This window comes from Aquarana catesbeiana, linkage group LG03 (genome assembly GCF_042186555.1).
Source record: "Aquarana catesbeiana isolate 2022-GZ linkage group LG03, ASM4218655v1, whole genome shotgun sequence".
Classification (NCBI taxonomy): Eukaryota; Metazoa; Chordata; class Amphibia; order Anura; family Ranidae; genus Aquarana; species Aquarana catesbeiana.
The window spans coordinates 693,866,313-693,883,624 of record NC_133326.1 but is presented as its reverse complement, the minus strand read 5'-3'; the positions used below and the strand labels follow the sequence as shown (position 1 = coordinate 693,883,624).

General features: G+C 42.0%; 1 protein-coding gene across 1 annotated transcript; it reads right to left on the bottom strand.

Moving 5' to 3' along the window:
• Window positions 1-842: 842 nt before the first annotated feature.
• Window positions 843-1,778, bottom strand: LOC141134804 (olfactory receptor 1468-like). The gene has a single exon (XM_073624239.1). It carries the CDS (start codon window positions 1,776-1,778, stop codon window positions 843-845), a length of 936 nt encoding a protein of 311 aa, XP_073480340.1.
• Window positions 1,779-17,312: the final 15,534 nt, after the last annotated feature.

The window sequence follows — 17,312 nt, the reverse complement described above, 5'->3', positions numbered from 1 at the left end:
CAACATGACTGCACACCAGTGCACAAAGCAAGGCCTATAAAGACATGGCTAAGCAAGTTTGGGGTGGAGGAACTTGACTGGCCTGCCCATAATCCTGACCACAACCCCATAGAACACTTTTGGAATAAATTATAGCTGGCATGGCAAGCCAGGCCTTCTTGTCTACATCAATGCTGACCTCACAAATTTGCTTCTGGAAAAATGGTCAAACATTCCCATAGACACACTCCTAAACATTGTGGACAGACTTCCCATAAGAGTTCAAGCTGTTATAGCTGCAAAGGGTGGGTCAACTCAATATTGAACCCTATGGACTAAGACTGGGATGCCATGTGCGTGTAAAGGCAGGCCTCCCAATATTTTTTGCAATATACTGTATATATATATGTATAAATAGATATACTGTATCTATCTATCTATCTATCTATCTATCTATCTATCTATCTATCTATCTATCTATCTATCTATCTATCTATCTAAAAAATTGGAAAATTGTGTAACCTGAGTAAACCAGCAAAGTTTAACCACCATCAAGTGCAGTTTAAAAATGAGACCTTCCCCAACCAAAAAAAACAGAAGAAAAGTCAATCAAGTGTCAAGAAATGTGCTGAACTCAAATAAACTATATATTTTTTTCTTAAAAAAAAAGTTGTATAGAATCATACACTGCCCTATGGAAAAGAAAACTGGTACATTTACAGTGCATTTTACATTTGAATACAGAACATACACACATTCTCCACTGTTTATCTTTAAATTCATAACTTACATATTACATAATAATTAATTAAAAGATCATATTTTACATGCCTTTAAAACATTTGCATATTTTGATGACTACATTAATATAATTTCAAAACATTGTCAATAATTTTTCCAACAACATTTTTCAGATCTTTATTCCTCAGGCTGTATATAATTGGATTAAGCATAGGGGTGACCACAGTGTACAGCAATGACACAAATTTAGTGATGTTCCATGATTGTCCTCTGCTAGGTATCAAATACATAAAAAGTAAGGTACCATAAAAAATAGAGACAACAGTCAGGTGGGAGCTGCATGTTGAGAAAACTTTCTGTCTGCCGGTAATAGATGGGATTTCAAAAATGGTGACAATAATATATACATATGAGATAATGATCCCAAAAAATGGGATGACAGCACAAAATATGGTTGATAGCGTTACTAATAGTTGAACAAGGTTGGTACTGGAGCAGGAGAGTTGTAGGATTGGGTCAAGATCACAGAAAAAATGATCAATAATATCGGGACCACAAAAATGTAATTTTGACATGTCTAAAGTGTACGTCAATACTGCTAAAATACTTAAACTCCAACTTGTGATAATTGTTATCCAACAAAACTGATGGTTCATTAACAAAGTATAATGCAATGGCTTACAGATGGCCAAATATCTGTCATAAGACATCACTGTCAGTAAAAGACACTCAAAAGTTATTGGGACACCAAAGAAATACAACTGGGTGATACAATTAGAAATGGAAACAATAGTGGTATTTTCCAAAACAGCATGGAGCATGTTAGGAAGAACATCAGTTGTTAATAAGATATCTGATACAGCGAGCTGGGAGAGAAAGAAGTACATGGGAGAATGGAGAGTTTTGCTGTAGGACACCAGTGTGATGATCAGGAAATTTCCACATATCGTCACACAATAAAACAGAAGAAATAAAAAGAATACAAAAAACTTTAAACTTTCTGGAGTCTGAAGCCCTAAGAGATGGATAGCAATGATGGTCTTGTTTTTCTCATCCATAACCTAAGAATAGAAAATAATAGTTTTTTTAAAGCTTTTTCCATGTTACAAAAAAAGATTTGAGCTGAATTTTAATAGAAGGGAGAAAGGGAAAGGGGGAGTTAAATGAAAGAAAAGAAATGTGACATCAAATTAGACAAGAAGAAAGAAGAGATGATGGGAGATAGCAACAGTGAAGGCAGGATAATGACAGCCTCTAATAACAAAAGCCTAGTACACAAGGGCTGAATGTTGGCCGCATCAGCTGGTTTAATAGAAACTGGCTGACATTTGGATTGTGTGTGCGGCTGCCGGTCCGACAGAAGCTGACCAAAAAGACCTGCAGACTGGCTCCCAATAAGTGCTCTCAGCCAATGGCTGAAAGCACTGACCGAAGTGTTCTGGCGGGGGTCTTCCCCTTGTCAGAACACAATAGCACAGCAAGGGAGATCCTGCTGGGTTGAACAAAAAAATAATAGTAGTGTGTACCAGGCTTAAGTTACTAATAAATAAAATATAACCTCAAATATTCAACAGAAGGTGAAACTTTGTTGACTTCAATCATCCAAACATATGCAAGCAAAAATTCAGTTTTTAATCTTTATTTTTTTTGCACGTGATTGCTTTTTTTGTTAAAAAAAAGGCAATTCCACCACATTCTCTAAGCTCTGGGGAAATTTCCCTTGCAAAGTGCAAGTTTCTTTTAACAAGGCGAACAGCCTATTTGACTTTAGTAAATGAACCCTATAAAGACAAAGTCTGCACCCTCTAATGAACTGCCTACAATACCCCTAATGGTACCCTTGCAATGTGTTGAAGCTAACAAAGGAGAGACTGTGCTCAATCAACTTTGCCCCATTCAAAGAATCTAGTGTTTGCAAGCCCTGAACCCGGAAGAGCAGAGAGCAGAGAGCTGAGAGCGCCTGGGTTCAGACTATCCAGGGGAAATCAGCCAATGGACATTCACTGATCACCCAACCTTGGAGGTCCCAGGCACTCTAGTTGGGACGTATGGCAGTGGGGTCAGTTCGGGAGAGGCAGTTTCACATATAGAAGTAAACTACTTTTTCTGCTTTAACAGCAGGTTAGAGTTTAAGGTGAACAAACTGCAGACTGCTATAATGCCTGGGAGTCTGTTTACATGCCGGTGCTGATGTCACTGAAATCGTTATGGTGGTAGCAGAGAAAGGGTTTTTGGACAATAAGCAAAAAAAGAGTGACAATTTTGAAAAAAACACAATATTTTGTACTTTTTGCTATAATAAATATCCCCAATTTTTTAATAAAAAAACAAATTTTTTCCTCAGTTTAGGCCGATATGTATTCTTCTACATATTTTTGGTGATAAAAATCGCAATAAGCGTATATTGATTGGTTTGCACAAAAGTTATAGCGTCTACAAAATAGGGGAAAGATTTATGGCATTTTTATTAATATAATTTTTTTACTTGTAATGGCGGTGATCAGCGATTTTTGTCGGGACTGCGACATTATGGCAGACAGATGGGACACTTTTGACACATTTTTGGGACCACTGACAATTATACAGCGATCTGCGCTATAAAAATGCACTGATTACTGTATAAATGTCACTGGCAGGGAAGGGGTTAACACTAGGGGGCGATCAATGGGGTTAACTGTGTTCACTCAGTGTGTGTTCTAACTGTGGGGGGATGGAACTGACTAAAGGACATGACAGATCGTTGCATTGTAGGAACTCACGATCTGCCTCTCCTCTCCACACTGAACAGGGATTTGCATGTTTACACACACAAACACACATCCCTGTTCTGGCTCTCATGCCCGCGATCGTGCGTGGCTGGTGGACATCATGACCGTCGGCCATGCGCACCTGCACCCCTGCAGTGCAGCGGGCACACACCTGCTATCCCATTTAAAGGAGCCTACGTACAACTATGGCGGTTCACAGGATCGTGCCCACCCACCGCAGTATAATGAAGGCAGCTGGTCGACAAGTGGTTAAGACTGTAAAAAGTGAAGCAGTGTTTGCATAGTACAGTTTTTCTTAGCAATCAATCAGATTAATTTTAAAGGGAAATATTATTTATAGACTTATTTTCTGGGGTTATTGTACTTGATGCATTGGGGTTGATGTGCTAAAACTGGATAGTGCAAAATCTGGTGCAGCTGTGCATGGCAGCCAGTCAGCTTCTAACTTCTAACTTGCGAGTACAAAGAAGGTCAACTAAGCTAATAAAGGGTCTGAAGGATAATAGTTATGAGGAAAGGTTGCGAGCACTGAACTTTTTTTGAGAGAGGGGATATGATTTCAATTTACAAATACCCTAATGGTGACCCCACAATAGGGATAAAACTTTTTTGCCGAAGGGAGTTTAACAAGACTCGTGGCCACTCACTAAAATTAGAAGAAAAGAAGTTTAACCTTAAACTACGTAGAGGGTTCTTTACTGTAAGAGCGGCAAGCATGTGGAATTCCCTTCCACAGGTGGTGGTCTCAGCGGGGGGCATCGATAGTTTCAAAAAACTATTAGATAACCACCTGAATAACCACAACATACAGGGATATACAATGTAATACTGACATATAATCACACACATAGGTTGGACTTGATGTACTTGTGTCTCTTTTCAACCTCACCTACTATGTAACTATGTGACTTCAACTTGTTCAATTAAGCTTTGGCAAAAAAAAAACTGGAAGCTGAGATTGGTTTCTATGCAGAGCTGTACCAGATTTTGCACTCTCCAGTTTGTTTTCAAGCAGCAGATATAGGAATAATATTGTTCAAAGTGTGTAAGGAGAGAAAAAAAATCAAAAAGGTACAAGGAATTTTACTGTTTTAAATCCTATTTTCTATACAGCAATAAAGAAATTAAATAGGAATAACTTTCAATAAACCAACAAAAAATAAAATGTTAATGAATACCTGCAATAATGAAGAAAATAAGAAGAATATATAAAAATTCAGCTCACCTTCAAACATTTGTCCTGTAAATGCTGAATTTATATGTTCATAGAGTATTGTGGCTTTTATAGGTAAGCAGAGTAAATAACACGGGAATCCTGGGAATATGAAATGCTTATTGGTATTTCCATGGGATTCCTAATTAGTATATGGGGAAATAATTTTTAGATGTATTGTCTTTCAGTGAATGACGTATTTATTATTTATTAACAGTTAGTTAAAACCACCAGTACATTAAAAAAGTACTGATTTCTATTTACTTTATTTATAATTTATAAACATTATTTCAGAATTTACCCCTTATGGATCACCCATTTCTATAAGATTGTGAGCTCTTGTAAACAGGGTACTCTTGTCATTTATTTTTCGTTATAGACTTTATGGGGTTGATTTACTAAAAATTAAGAATGCAAAATCTGGTGAAGCTCTGCATAGAAACCAATCACACTCCAGTTTTTTTTTTTTTTTGTAAAGACTTAAATGAAAAGGTGAAGTTAGAAGCAGATTGGCTACCATGCACAGTTACACCAGATTCTGCACTCTCCAGTTTTAGTAAATCAACCCCTGTGTGTCTTCTGTATGGTGCTATGCTCAATGCACGCATATAAGTGAAATTGCAATAAAGTGGAAAATATTCAGTACATGTCTGTAATACATGCACATTTTACATATATACCTTACGCTTATCTTCCTTCCTCCAGTGCCACATCTAGCACGTTTTGGGGGGGGCGGGTACCTGTTTTTGACAGGACCCCTGTCCCCACTTCCGTAGGACCTTGCCACAGTGAGGTACTTCAGAAGTTTGGCTCCCTCCTCCGCCCTCCTCCTTCCCCTGCTGCAAGGCCAGTAAGAGAGCGCAGCGCATTTTGCGCATGCACAGTTGGGACCCAGCCATGAAGCCGCAAGGCTTCACGTCCGAGTTCCCTTACTGGTAAGGGCGACGGCAGCACCCGACATTGCTGGATTCCAGGACAGGTAAGTGCCCTAATATTAAAAGTATGTGTAGCTGTTGACTTTTATTTTTTGGAAGGGGAGGGGCACTGCTTTAAGTTTCCAAGAAGATATATACGCATTCAAAAGTAAACCTTGGCATAACCAATATATAGTTTGTCAGTTGGGGCATACACCCCTGCATGCAATAAAAATACTGAAGGAGAGTAATTCACTGAACAGGAAAATATTAGTAACACAATAGAGTGAACTATTTTCACCTCCCTTCATCGCTATCGATATGATAAAGCATTATGCTAAGCACATAACAAATAGAAACCTAGGCTATGTTTCACAAATATAAACAATCAGTGCCAAGAAGGTGCAAATGGGGAGCTCTATCCCAGATAGGGAGGGCAAGAAGGAGAAAAGTAAATCACGGAAATCCTTGAGAAACCCCAGGGTTGGAAGGCGCATGCGTGGCAGCTCGTTGGATGGACGCCTGATCCGAGAGCTCTGCTACGGCCATAAAGCCTTTCTAGAGCCGCTTCCAAATCAGAGCCCTAGCCACCGACATTGCCTGAGGATAGGGGACACAGCAGGGATCCCCAGGATGGCGGGGGGAAACAGCGAGGAGGGAGCTTTCCCACATTCTGGATACTGGACCGAGTCCCGCGGCCTCGTCCAAGATGGCACCTGCTGCTAGCACACGAGGAGGAGAGCTGGGGACAGAGGACAGAGGACTCTATAGCAGACCAGGATGTCTGTTCAGCCAGGCCATCAGACCCCACAGTGAGTACACACTACCACAACAGCCTGTCTCCCACCTCCACAGAATCCCTCATAGGCAGAACCCTGGAGGACATGCCCCTATCCCCTATGGAGGATATCACTGCCAGCCCGGACGGATGTAATGCTTCCACACGGGGCCTCCCCTCTATGCCCCATCACTTCTTCTCCATGATGGCACCACAATGCTTTCCAGGGATCTGTCTCAAACCTCTGCCCAAATCACCACTGCCATCCATGTGGATCTACAGCATTTAGGTGTAAGGATTGAAGCAATCAAAACCAAAGAGGACCAGACTGTAAACAGAGTGAACCAAAATACTGTCTGAATTCAGGATCTGCATGACCAGCTTGAAAGCACTTTTTCCAAAATTGATGATGTTGAAAATAGATTGAGAAGATGTAATTTCAGGATTAGGGGGTCCCCAAATCATTCAAGGACACTGACCAAATAGTACGCTCTTTTATAAAGGAACTCATCCCCAACATCCCAGACCACCACCTAGAGATGGAACAGGCCCATAGAGCCCTGCAACCACCCTGCCAAGATGGCCTCCCCAGAGACATTGCCCTTAAGCCACATTTCTACAAAGTAAAGGAGAAGGTTATGTACAGCTCCCGGGAGGAAAGTTCCCTTTCTTTCCAGGGTCATTCCATACAAATTTTTGCGGACTTATCACCTATACCATACAGAAACGGAGATCGCTGAAACCGCTCCTACAAATGCTGACCCAGAAATCTATCTCATACAGATGGTCCTTACCTTTTCGCCTATCCTTCTGCCTGAATAACAAACCCTATGGCTTGTCATCTTTCGCAGATGGGGAAAGGCTGCTCCTCCAACTGGGCCTCATCACTCAAGACCATATGACAGCATCAGTCAGCAGGGGCCCCAACTTATCTTCTAAGAGACCACCACCGTCCAGTCCCATCGCCCCAATGTGGCAGAAGCACCTATCCAAGAAGTCCAAAGACTTTAGGCCCCCCTAGTTAGGATCCATCACCTGGGTCTCTCCAAGGCCTGTTGTTGGTCCACCCTGATCCATCTCGATCTTCCTAAAGAATTATTACTCTCCTCTCCTATTTGACCAAGCTATGCTTGGCACAGCCCTCCACACCCCTCCAACACTGTTGAGGAGTGCTGAAAGCAATATTCTGTGTTTTTTTTTTTCTTTTTTTGGGTCTTTAAGACTGAACCTGATCTTGATTGTACATTGAACATTTTTCAGTTCAACAGGTTTCCTCTGTTGCCTAACATATACAAACCTGCTTATATGTTTGGCATATTTTTACTTAAAGTTTGGTAATGTTTTCCGGGCAGAGGTGACAAACTAATTGTATTGCTTGACTTGCCGCCCTGCAATTCCCTGTTGGGGTGAGCTTTACCCAAGCCTCTGACCCATGCCAGTTCAGATCCCTAGGGGGAACACTGGCTGGCCAGCTGCTGGGTCTGGAGGGGCTCATCCCCTCAGGGACCTTAAATCTTTTAGACCCCTTTCACACTGGGGCGGTTTGCAGGCATTATTGCACTAAAAATACCGCCTGCAAACCACCCCTAAACAGCCTCCACTGTTTGTTCAGTGTGAAAGCCCGAGGGCTTTCACACTGAAGCGGTGCGCAGGCAGGACGGCGAAAAAAGTCCTGCAAACCGCTCCTTCACCGCTCCTGCCCATTGAAAACAATGGGACAGCGCGGCTATACCGCGGCAATACCGCGGCTATAGCCGCGCTGTACGAGGGATTTTAACTCTTTTTTGGCCGCCAGCGGGGGTTAAAACCGCACCGCTAGCGGCTGAATACCGCTGCAAGAACGACGGTACAGCAGCGCTAAAAATAGCGCTGTTGTACCGCCGATGCCCCCACCGCCCCAGTGTGAAAGGGGCCTTAGGGGCTCTGCCCTCATACATATTACCGCTATTGCAAGTTGAGGCGGCCAGAGAGAAAGTCCTGCTCCTCCACTTGTCGCTGACTGGGAATATTTTTTTGATCCATGTCGGAGACTGCTACCTCTTCCCTAGCCCCGGGGGAAATTTTTTGTTTTTGGGGAAAGGGTTTATGGTGTGTGGGAACGGGCTCCCACAAACCATTTTGTGTTTGGGATTTAATTACCTCTTGTGGTTTGAAGTTCATATGTTTTGCTTTTCTTTTTTCTTTCCAGAGGATCCAGCTCTTCTCCCTTTGCTCTCCTCTTCTTCTCTTTTCCCTCAAAGGTCACCTAGACGTCAGCCTTTCTCCAGGTCGGAAGTATTCATCTGGTCAACCCAGGGTAAGACCCACACAGATGTTGTAGCTACCCCACCCTCTGATCCATGCCCGTGCTTCCCCGTTTCCTCTTACAATAAAGGAAGAAGAGGAAATAGTAGAATTTTATGAGTGGAGAATACATGAATGGGATGCCAGCAGCAGATGATTCATTGCAAGGGGTTTTCACTGACCTCTGTTATGCCTTCAGCTCTCATATCCTGCACATCTGCACATTAACCCCCTCATATCCATTTTCTCAATGCATGTGACCTTTACATTAATGCCTTCACCGCCTCTTTCCTCTGTGTCTGATTTTTTTATACATTTATCCAGGGAACCATTACCAATCTCACTGCAATACCAGCATGTTTCTTAATTTCCCCCAAAATTGAGGAAAAAGTGAGATCACCATGAGGTGTTTTCTTTCCAAGAAAGCAAGCAATATATCACTCAGAACTGTCAGGTAGTGTGTAAGTCAGCGCTCACTGGCAGCTATAAGGTGGATCATAAGGGATCAATAACGGGGGGGGCAACAAGATATACCCAAAATGAATTAATAAGAATTAGTCCATACAGTCCATAGTAGTAAAGGATATCAAGGAGAAGTCCACAGGATGGATGGATACACAGGTGGATGGGTATTGCACACACAGTCACCGGCAGCTCCTCAGCAGAAAATGTTTAGCCTGAAGAAGGAGGCGTTGCCTCGGAAATATGTTGCAGCCTGCCCCCTTCCTGATTTGATCTCTTGCTAGCCCTGTGAGAGCAAGTGTGAGAGCTGGAGATGCTGCTGGTTATACACCTCCATATGGCAGGTCTGAGCTTATACCCACAGTGGTCTTCTCATCCCTTGTGACTTCTGACTGGTTGATTGGTGATCCACATCCACCATGTGTACAGCTTGCTAGATACTTTCATGCAGGGCTTTTTTTTTCTCAGAGAATAGGTGCAGGAACTCCCCCTTTCTGACTCCCCCTTTTTCTCCACCTCTACCCACCTCCGAGCACCCTCTACCTACCTCCCATTACTGCCCTTTTAGAGAATACAGAACCAAGTATCATTTTGTGGTGATAAGTAATTTGTATGGAATTTGTTAGTGATAACAAGAAAAGCAGTAAAATAGTTTCCCTGTAGCCAGTAACAATAAAGCCTCCTCTAGCAACAATAGATCCCAACATTAACAATGGGCCACCCGAAACAAAATCGCCCGGCAGCAACAACAGAGCTCCTCACAGCCAGCATTAATAGACTCTCCAGCAGCCGGCAACAATAGTCTCCTCCCTCAACAGTAGACCTCTCCCAGCCATAACTGATCCCTCAGCGATATAAGACCCACCACCAGCAACAATAGGTCCCCCACCAGTAAGAAAATAGATCCCCTCCAGGTAGAATAGATCTCTAAGCAGCCAGCATGAATAGACCCTGCAGCACACCCCAGCACCCCTTACCATTACATACAGTCAGTGCTGGATGTGCCGGAACTGCGTTCCCCCATGTTCCAGCTGAAAAAAAAGCCCTGCTTTTATGTAAGTGTATCTGAATAAAGTGTTGCTTGCTTTTACAATCACACTGACCCAGGCGCCCTCTTTCTGCTGTTTTTCTTTCCAAGAAAGAATCATTTTGGTGGTTTTATTTTTAGTTTTAACATTTTAGTTGGTATGTTTTATATCAGAAAATAAGGGAAACCATGTATTTCAAAATGTTGGCATTCTTTTAAGTAACAATAAATAAATTAACAGTGGTTACACCACCTAAAAAATGATATAAAATTTATATAAAATTGATTTGGGTACAGTGCTGAATGAGCAAGTACCGTATTTATCGGTGTATAACACGCACCTTCACTTTAAGAGGGAAGTTTCAGGAAAAAAAAACTTTAATTTTAAATAAAGAACTGTGAAGCAAAATAAGAGTCAGTGCCCATCAATGCAGCCTCACCATTGCCCATCGGCAGTCTCACAAGTGTCATGAATGCAGCCTCACCATTACCATAAATGTAGCCTCACCATTGCCATGAATGCAGCCTCACAAGTGCCATGAATGCAGCCTCCCCATTGTCATGAATGCAGCCTCTCCATTGCAATAAATGCAGCCCTACTATTGCCATTAATGCAGCCACTCCATTGCAATGAATGCAGCCTTACTATTGCCATGAATGCAGCCTCTCCATTGCCATGAATGCAGCCTCTCCATTGCCATGAATGCAGCCTCACCATTTCAATCAGTGCAGCCTGATCCATGCCCATCTGCAGCCTCAGAGGGGACAGGGAGGGGGACAGGATGAGCGCCAACAGATTACATACAGGAGACTCTCCTGTTTACTCGGCGGTCTCTTTAATAGAAAGTCCCACCTCCTATGGTAGAACAGGAGACGGAACTTCCTATTACAGAGGCCGCCGAGTAAACAGGAGATTCTCACTGTATGTAATCTGTCTGCGCTCCTCCCACCCCCCTCCCTATCCCCTCCGAGACAGCCAGAACAGAATGATCACCATAAAACACACACACAATTTTCACCTGATTTTCAGGATGAAAAAGTGCATGTTATACGCTGATAAATATGGCCATTGTCAGTCAAACTATCACAGCACTTAAAAAATGTCATGGTATGAAAAGGATATTACAGGCTGGTACTCAAGTGGTTAATTAAGTTTTTCAAAGCCTGTGCATTCATAAAATGGTTTGAAAATTCTTCTGAGATGGAACTTTAGAAGACCTCTGCTTATGAATGTTTGTATAAATGAGCATTCTGGTTTAACACATTTGTGGTTATACAATACTTAACAGCACACATATATGATCCCAATGCTGAAATGTTACCTATTTTTTTTTTATTTTGTTTTACAAGGTTTAAATTACATTTATTGGAAATGGTCAAACAAACTTTTTGAAGACATTTTTTATGGGTGTTTACTTCAAAGTTATTGCCTCCAGTTACAAGTGCCTAACAACACTAATTTAGGCCATGCTTCCAGTATTGATTTATGATACTGATTTACATATATCTCATTTATTATCATAAACATGTACATCACCCCCAATGGCTGTGATTTTTTTTCTGGAATGTTTATTAAATTTATGTTTAACCACCTCCCAACCGCCTCACGCACATATACTGCGGCAGAAGGGCACGTACAGGCAGATTAAAGTACCTGTACGTTGCCCTTTAAGAGGCGGCTTGCAGGCACCCGCCGGGAGCTCCTTGACTGTGATCACGGGTCCTGCGGACTCGATGTCCGTGGGGATACCCACAATACTCTCACGGAGAGGAAGAATGGGGAAATGCTAATGTAAACAAGCATCTCCCCGCAAACTTTTGCGCAAACCAAGCAATAAACGCTTATTGCGATTGTTTTACCAAAAATATGTAGAAGAATACGTATTGGCCTAAACTGAGGAAAAAGAATGTTTTTTTATATATTTTTTGGGCATATTTATTATAGCAAAAAGTAAAAAATAATGCGTTTTTTTCAAAATTGTCGCTATTCTTTTGTTTATAGCGCAAAAAATAAAAAACGCAGAGGTGATCAAATACCACCAAAAGAAAGCTCTATTTGTGGGAAAAAAAGGACGTTAATTTTGTTTGCATGACCGCGCAATTGTCAGTTAAAGCGGCACAGTGCCAAATTGCAAAAAACGCCCTGGTCTTTGGCTAGCCAACTGGTCCGAGGCTTAAGTGGTTAAAGAAATGAAAGGTATTTCAGATCTCAAACAATTAGTAAACTTTAAAATAAAACATTATTCATTTCCACTCTGTGTCAAAGTGCACTCAAGACTTCTTCCAGTGATTATATGTGACCCCATTTATACCTACCAGCTCCCAGTGTCTCTGTGTGATTCCATGAACCCCTACCACCTTGGGCTGTACTCCCCACTGGTTTGGGATCCCAGCATCTCAGCATTTTAAGAGGCTCCTTTCCTAGGTAATTGACTGCTCTAGTGAGTCAAAGGGCTGCAGCCTATAGCCATTAGCAGAATATCCATCCTCAAGAAAAGATCACGTGGTGCATTAGACTCTGAAGTTAGCCCTTTAAGGTCTCTCAGTTTTGCTGAATGAGTGGACATGTTGAGCTCTCTGTGTCTCTTCCATAGCGCATACTACTCTCTGCCTTAGCTGCTATGACCAAATCCTGGTTAGCTATTCTGCCCCCTAATGGGGAAACACTCCCATCGGTGGCAGTCTGACATTATCCTAGGCTGGAAGAAATGAGCATAAAGGAGCGCCCGGTGATCAAAGAGGTAAGTAATTTGTATTTTATTTGAATTTTCAGCAATAAAAAAGGCCAATGCATTTCGCATTTATTGCTGAAACTTCAAATAAAATACAAATTATTGTATAATAATTGTATAATAGGTGCTCCTTTATCCTCATTTCGTCCACATGTGGAGTTGAGCGTAAAGATGCACACCGAGGTAGAAGCCCAAGCCCTAAAAGGGCTCATCACCACCTTTTTCCAAACACGGACATCTGGAAACTAATTCTGCCCACACCAAATCTACAAACTGACTGATAGTCAGTCCAGCGCGATCTACACCCATTCTTCTCAACCATTATCTAGGCTGAACTTTAACCACTGGCCGACCAAACTATAGTCAAATGACAACTTCAGCATGGCCAGCAAGTTCTGGGAGATTGTCATATGATCGCCTCCTGTGATCACACCCTCTCGCAGCACGCTTTGTGATCACAGTGTCCAGAGGATTAAACACCACCAAAAGAAAGCTCTGTGTGAAAAAATTAAAGACACTCTAAACCTTCTGAGACAGCAACTTAAGAAAACTAGGTGATACAATTAGAAAATGAAATGATGGCAGTATTTTCCTCCAAAATAGCATGGAGCATGTAAGGAAGAATACTTGCTAATATAATGTCCGATACAGAAAGAGGAAGAAATACAAGCGGTCCCCGGGTTACAAACAAGATAGGGTCTGTAGGTTTGTTCTTAAGTTGAATTTGTTTGTAAGTCGGAACAGGTACATTTTTTAAGTTAAGCTCCAGACCAAACATTTTTTTTTTAGGTTTTTTGGATAGCATAGGGAAGGATTACCACCCCTATGACATTTGTTTTGCTGTCTGTGCTCCTGTTCAGAAGATTTCATCTCACTCTCTGTCCCTATTACAAATGGATTTTGAAATTTTTGGGTTGAATGCGTTAAATGAATTTCCCTTCCCTTCCGAGGGGTAGATTGCCTCTCACTTCCTGTTGTCTCCCTCTGTTTCTGAGTCGGAGTTGATTGTACACCGGATGTTTGTAACTCGGGGACCACCTGTACATGGGAGAATGGAGGCTTTTATTGTAGGAAACCAGTGAGATGATTAGAAGGTTTGCAAATATTGTCACACAATAAATCAGAATAAATAGAGAGAATGCCAAAAAATTTATAGTGTGTGGAATATGAAACCCTAAGAGATGGATTACCTTAATTATAGTCTTATTTTTTCATCCATAAACTAAACTTATAACATATGGAACGAAATAATTAAGTTCCTCCCATAATGCATAGTTTCAAAAGGCATGGGGTTGGGGTGAGAAAGGATAAGCTAAATGCAATGGATTATGCAATATGTTTTTGTTTTTTTTTTTTGAACGTAGCTATTCATTGGAATGGTTTTAGTCCTAATATCATGACACATGTCATGATGTGGAAAAGGAATTTAAGATTCCTTGGCAATACCGAGTAAAGAAAGGAGATCAGGAGTCAAGTGAGAGATACTAAGGGGTATTTGGTTTTGTACACTTCCCAACTCCCAATAGTGAATTTCATTGCAGATAGAAAATATAAGCCTCTAAAATCAGTAGAAGGTCTCCAGAGTAAGGAATTGAAGGGGAATGGAGCTAGCCATAGCTTTTAAATCTCTGACCATTTATTGTAGAAGTATAAATTAGACCAGAAAATCACTGTTCTGAGGTGAGAGGAATAGTAGTATTTGTCAAATAGGTAGAGGTCAAAAGACCCATCAGTGGTGCAAACAGCAGAGGTGCTCATTTGAGTGTGTAAAAGGAACGTGGCATGTTAAGGATAGACTGGAGTTTATGATGAATGACATAAAGCTTTATTTCACCAAAAAAATGTATTTCATGCCTCACATTGCTGAGTTTAGGGAGATATACAAAACTCTAGTACAAGTTACATAGTACAAGTTACATAGAGCATAAATTCTGTATGATACGATCTGGGAACGTGATTAAAATAGAGGTTTTCAAGAGATCATGTCACATAGATATAATTACTGATGGTTTTAAGTTTGGGTAGCTGCATTTACATGGAAGATTCCTTAATTTTGGCTTAGCATTGGCAGTTACTCAGATCAGGAGAGCCTACATTATGAGGTGTCTCCTGTAGTTCCTGTGTATGCTCCCGTGTTCCCTGAACGATGGCAGGATTTAGTGAGTTCTATTTGAGAGATGAACCTTTGTTTTTTTATACTTTGGCTGACTCAACATGTTCAAACACTCTTCCTATGTATTTAGCTACTTCAACCCTCCATTATATGCTGCAATACCCATGCACTAGGGAGCTGTATCCGTGAAAGACAGTCTTCAAGGACATGGCATTGCTGATAAGATCAAAGGGTATTTTCTGCCATCACATCTAGGAATAGTAAGTTGCAATATTTTTTGGGGGTGGTACTTATTTTTTAGTCATTAGATTAAAGTTTTCATACCTGGTTAAAGTGGAGCTCCAGTCTCCTTCAGAAAAAAATAAAAGTCAACAGCTACAAAAACTGTAGCTGCTGACTTTTAATATTAGGACACTTACCTGTCCACAAATTCAGCGGTGTCTTCACCCGAGCTGATTTTTCAATTGGCACTTGGAGGCTGCCGTTGCCATTTCTGCGAAGGGAAACTGTCAGTAAAGCCTTGTGGCTTCACAGCCAGAGCACTGTGCTTTGCAAATGGTCTGGTGGTGTCAGAAGGAGGAGGGGGGCTAAACTTTTGGCTGAGTTCACTGCAGTGAGATCAGCCGGAAGTGGGAGCAGGCAACTTTCAAAACCAGGTGCCCTGAAGGAGGCAAACAGAAAGCGGTGCTTCCCCTTTTGGGTGAAACTCTGCTTTAACCACTTCCATACTGGGCCATTGTCATATGACGTCTGCAGGAACACTCTGTCCCTCCGGGCGGGCATCATATGACGTCTTTTGCTTCTCGCCGCTCCTGCGGGTCCCCAGGGGCCCACAGTGTGGTGATCGGGGATGAGACATGTCCTTGGAACACAGTCCATCCCAGATCAGTGTAAAGAGCCAATATAAATTGGCTCTTTACCACGTAACCAGCTGTATCCAATCACAGCCGGTCTCATGCATTGTCCTCATGCACGGCACTTGTGCGCACCCCTAGGGGCGTGCAGGTCAGCGATTGGGGACAAGGCTTCTCACACTGACACAGCCCATCTCCGATCGTGGTAAAGAGCCGATCACAGCCGGTCACAGAATGTCAACAAATCGCGGTAACGAGATGTTACCGGGCTGTCCTCACAAGCTGATCCTGTGTGAGGAGGAGAGCCCAGTAACATCTCATTACCGCCTACAGTTTACACCAAACACACTGATTGCTCCCCCCTAATAAAGAGGACCTGTCACCACCCATCAAAGCACCTGTCACCAGCCCATCTGAATACCCGTCACCAGTCCATCTCAGTACACGAGTACCTGTCACCAACCCATCAGACTACCCAATTACCTGTCACCAGCTCACCAGAGTACCCGAGTACCTGTCCCCAGCCCATCAGAGTACCCGAGTACCTGTCACCAGCCCATCAGAGTACCCGAGTACCGGTCACCAGCTTATCTGAGTACCGGAGTACCTGTCACCAGCCCATGAGAGTACCCGAGTACCTGTCACCAGCCCATCAGAGTACCCGAGTACCTGTCCCCAGCCCATCAGAGTACCCGAGTACCTGTCACCAGCCCATCTGAGTACCCGAGTATCTGTCACCAGCCCATCAGAGTACCCGAGTACCTATCACCAGCCCATCTGAGTACCCGAGTACCTGTCACCAGCCCATCTGAGTACCCGAGTACCTATCACCAGCCCATCTGAGTACCTGTAAAAATCATTAATTTAAGCACTTGCTGGGGTGGCTAATCATGTGGTCATTGGAGCCACACCCAATGCAGTTAAAAAAATTGATAAAAAATAAGTAAAGTGAAATGTTAAAAGATTAGTGACGTAAAGAAAAAGCCTTTTTCCCTGACGATTAAAGTTTAAAAATAAGGAATGCTGTTTTATAGTTTAAGGAGCAACAACCCCCTCCCTTTCTTTGACACAGGTTAAATTGCATTGCTTGGGTGTGTGCAAACAGCTGTAGTGTCATGAAAATTGAGTGAGCTGAGTTAACTGTAAAAAGTAAAATTACCCCTTAGTAATGTTCAAATATGTGTATTAACTGTAATCTTTGTTTTCATAGAAGAAACAGTTTTGAAGAGTTTTCCAATGTGTTATGGTGAAGTATAACTTTCTTGTACAGATGGGAACATATAACAAGGTTTGTTTTTTGAGCTGCTCATTTTTTTTTTAACCATGGTGAAAAATAGTTTTTTATTGTAAAGGTATACCATACATAAATTCCATGTAGTAAAAATTAGTTTGATGTCAAACATTTTTTTTTTTTGTATTAGAAAAAGTGCACTGGTAAAACAAATAAG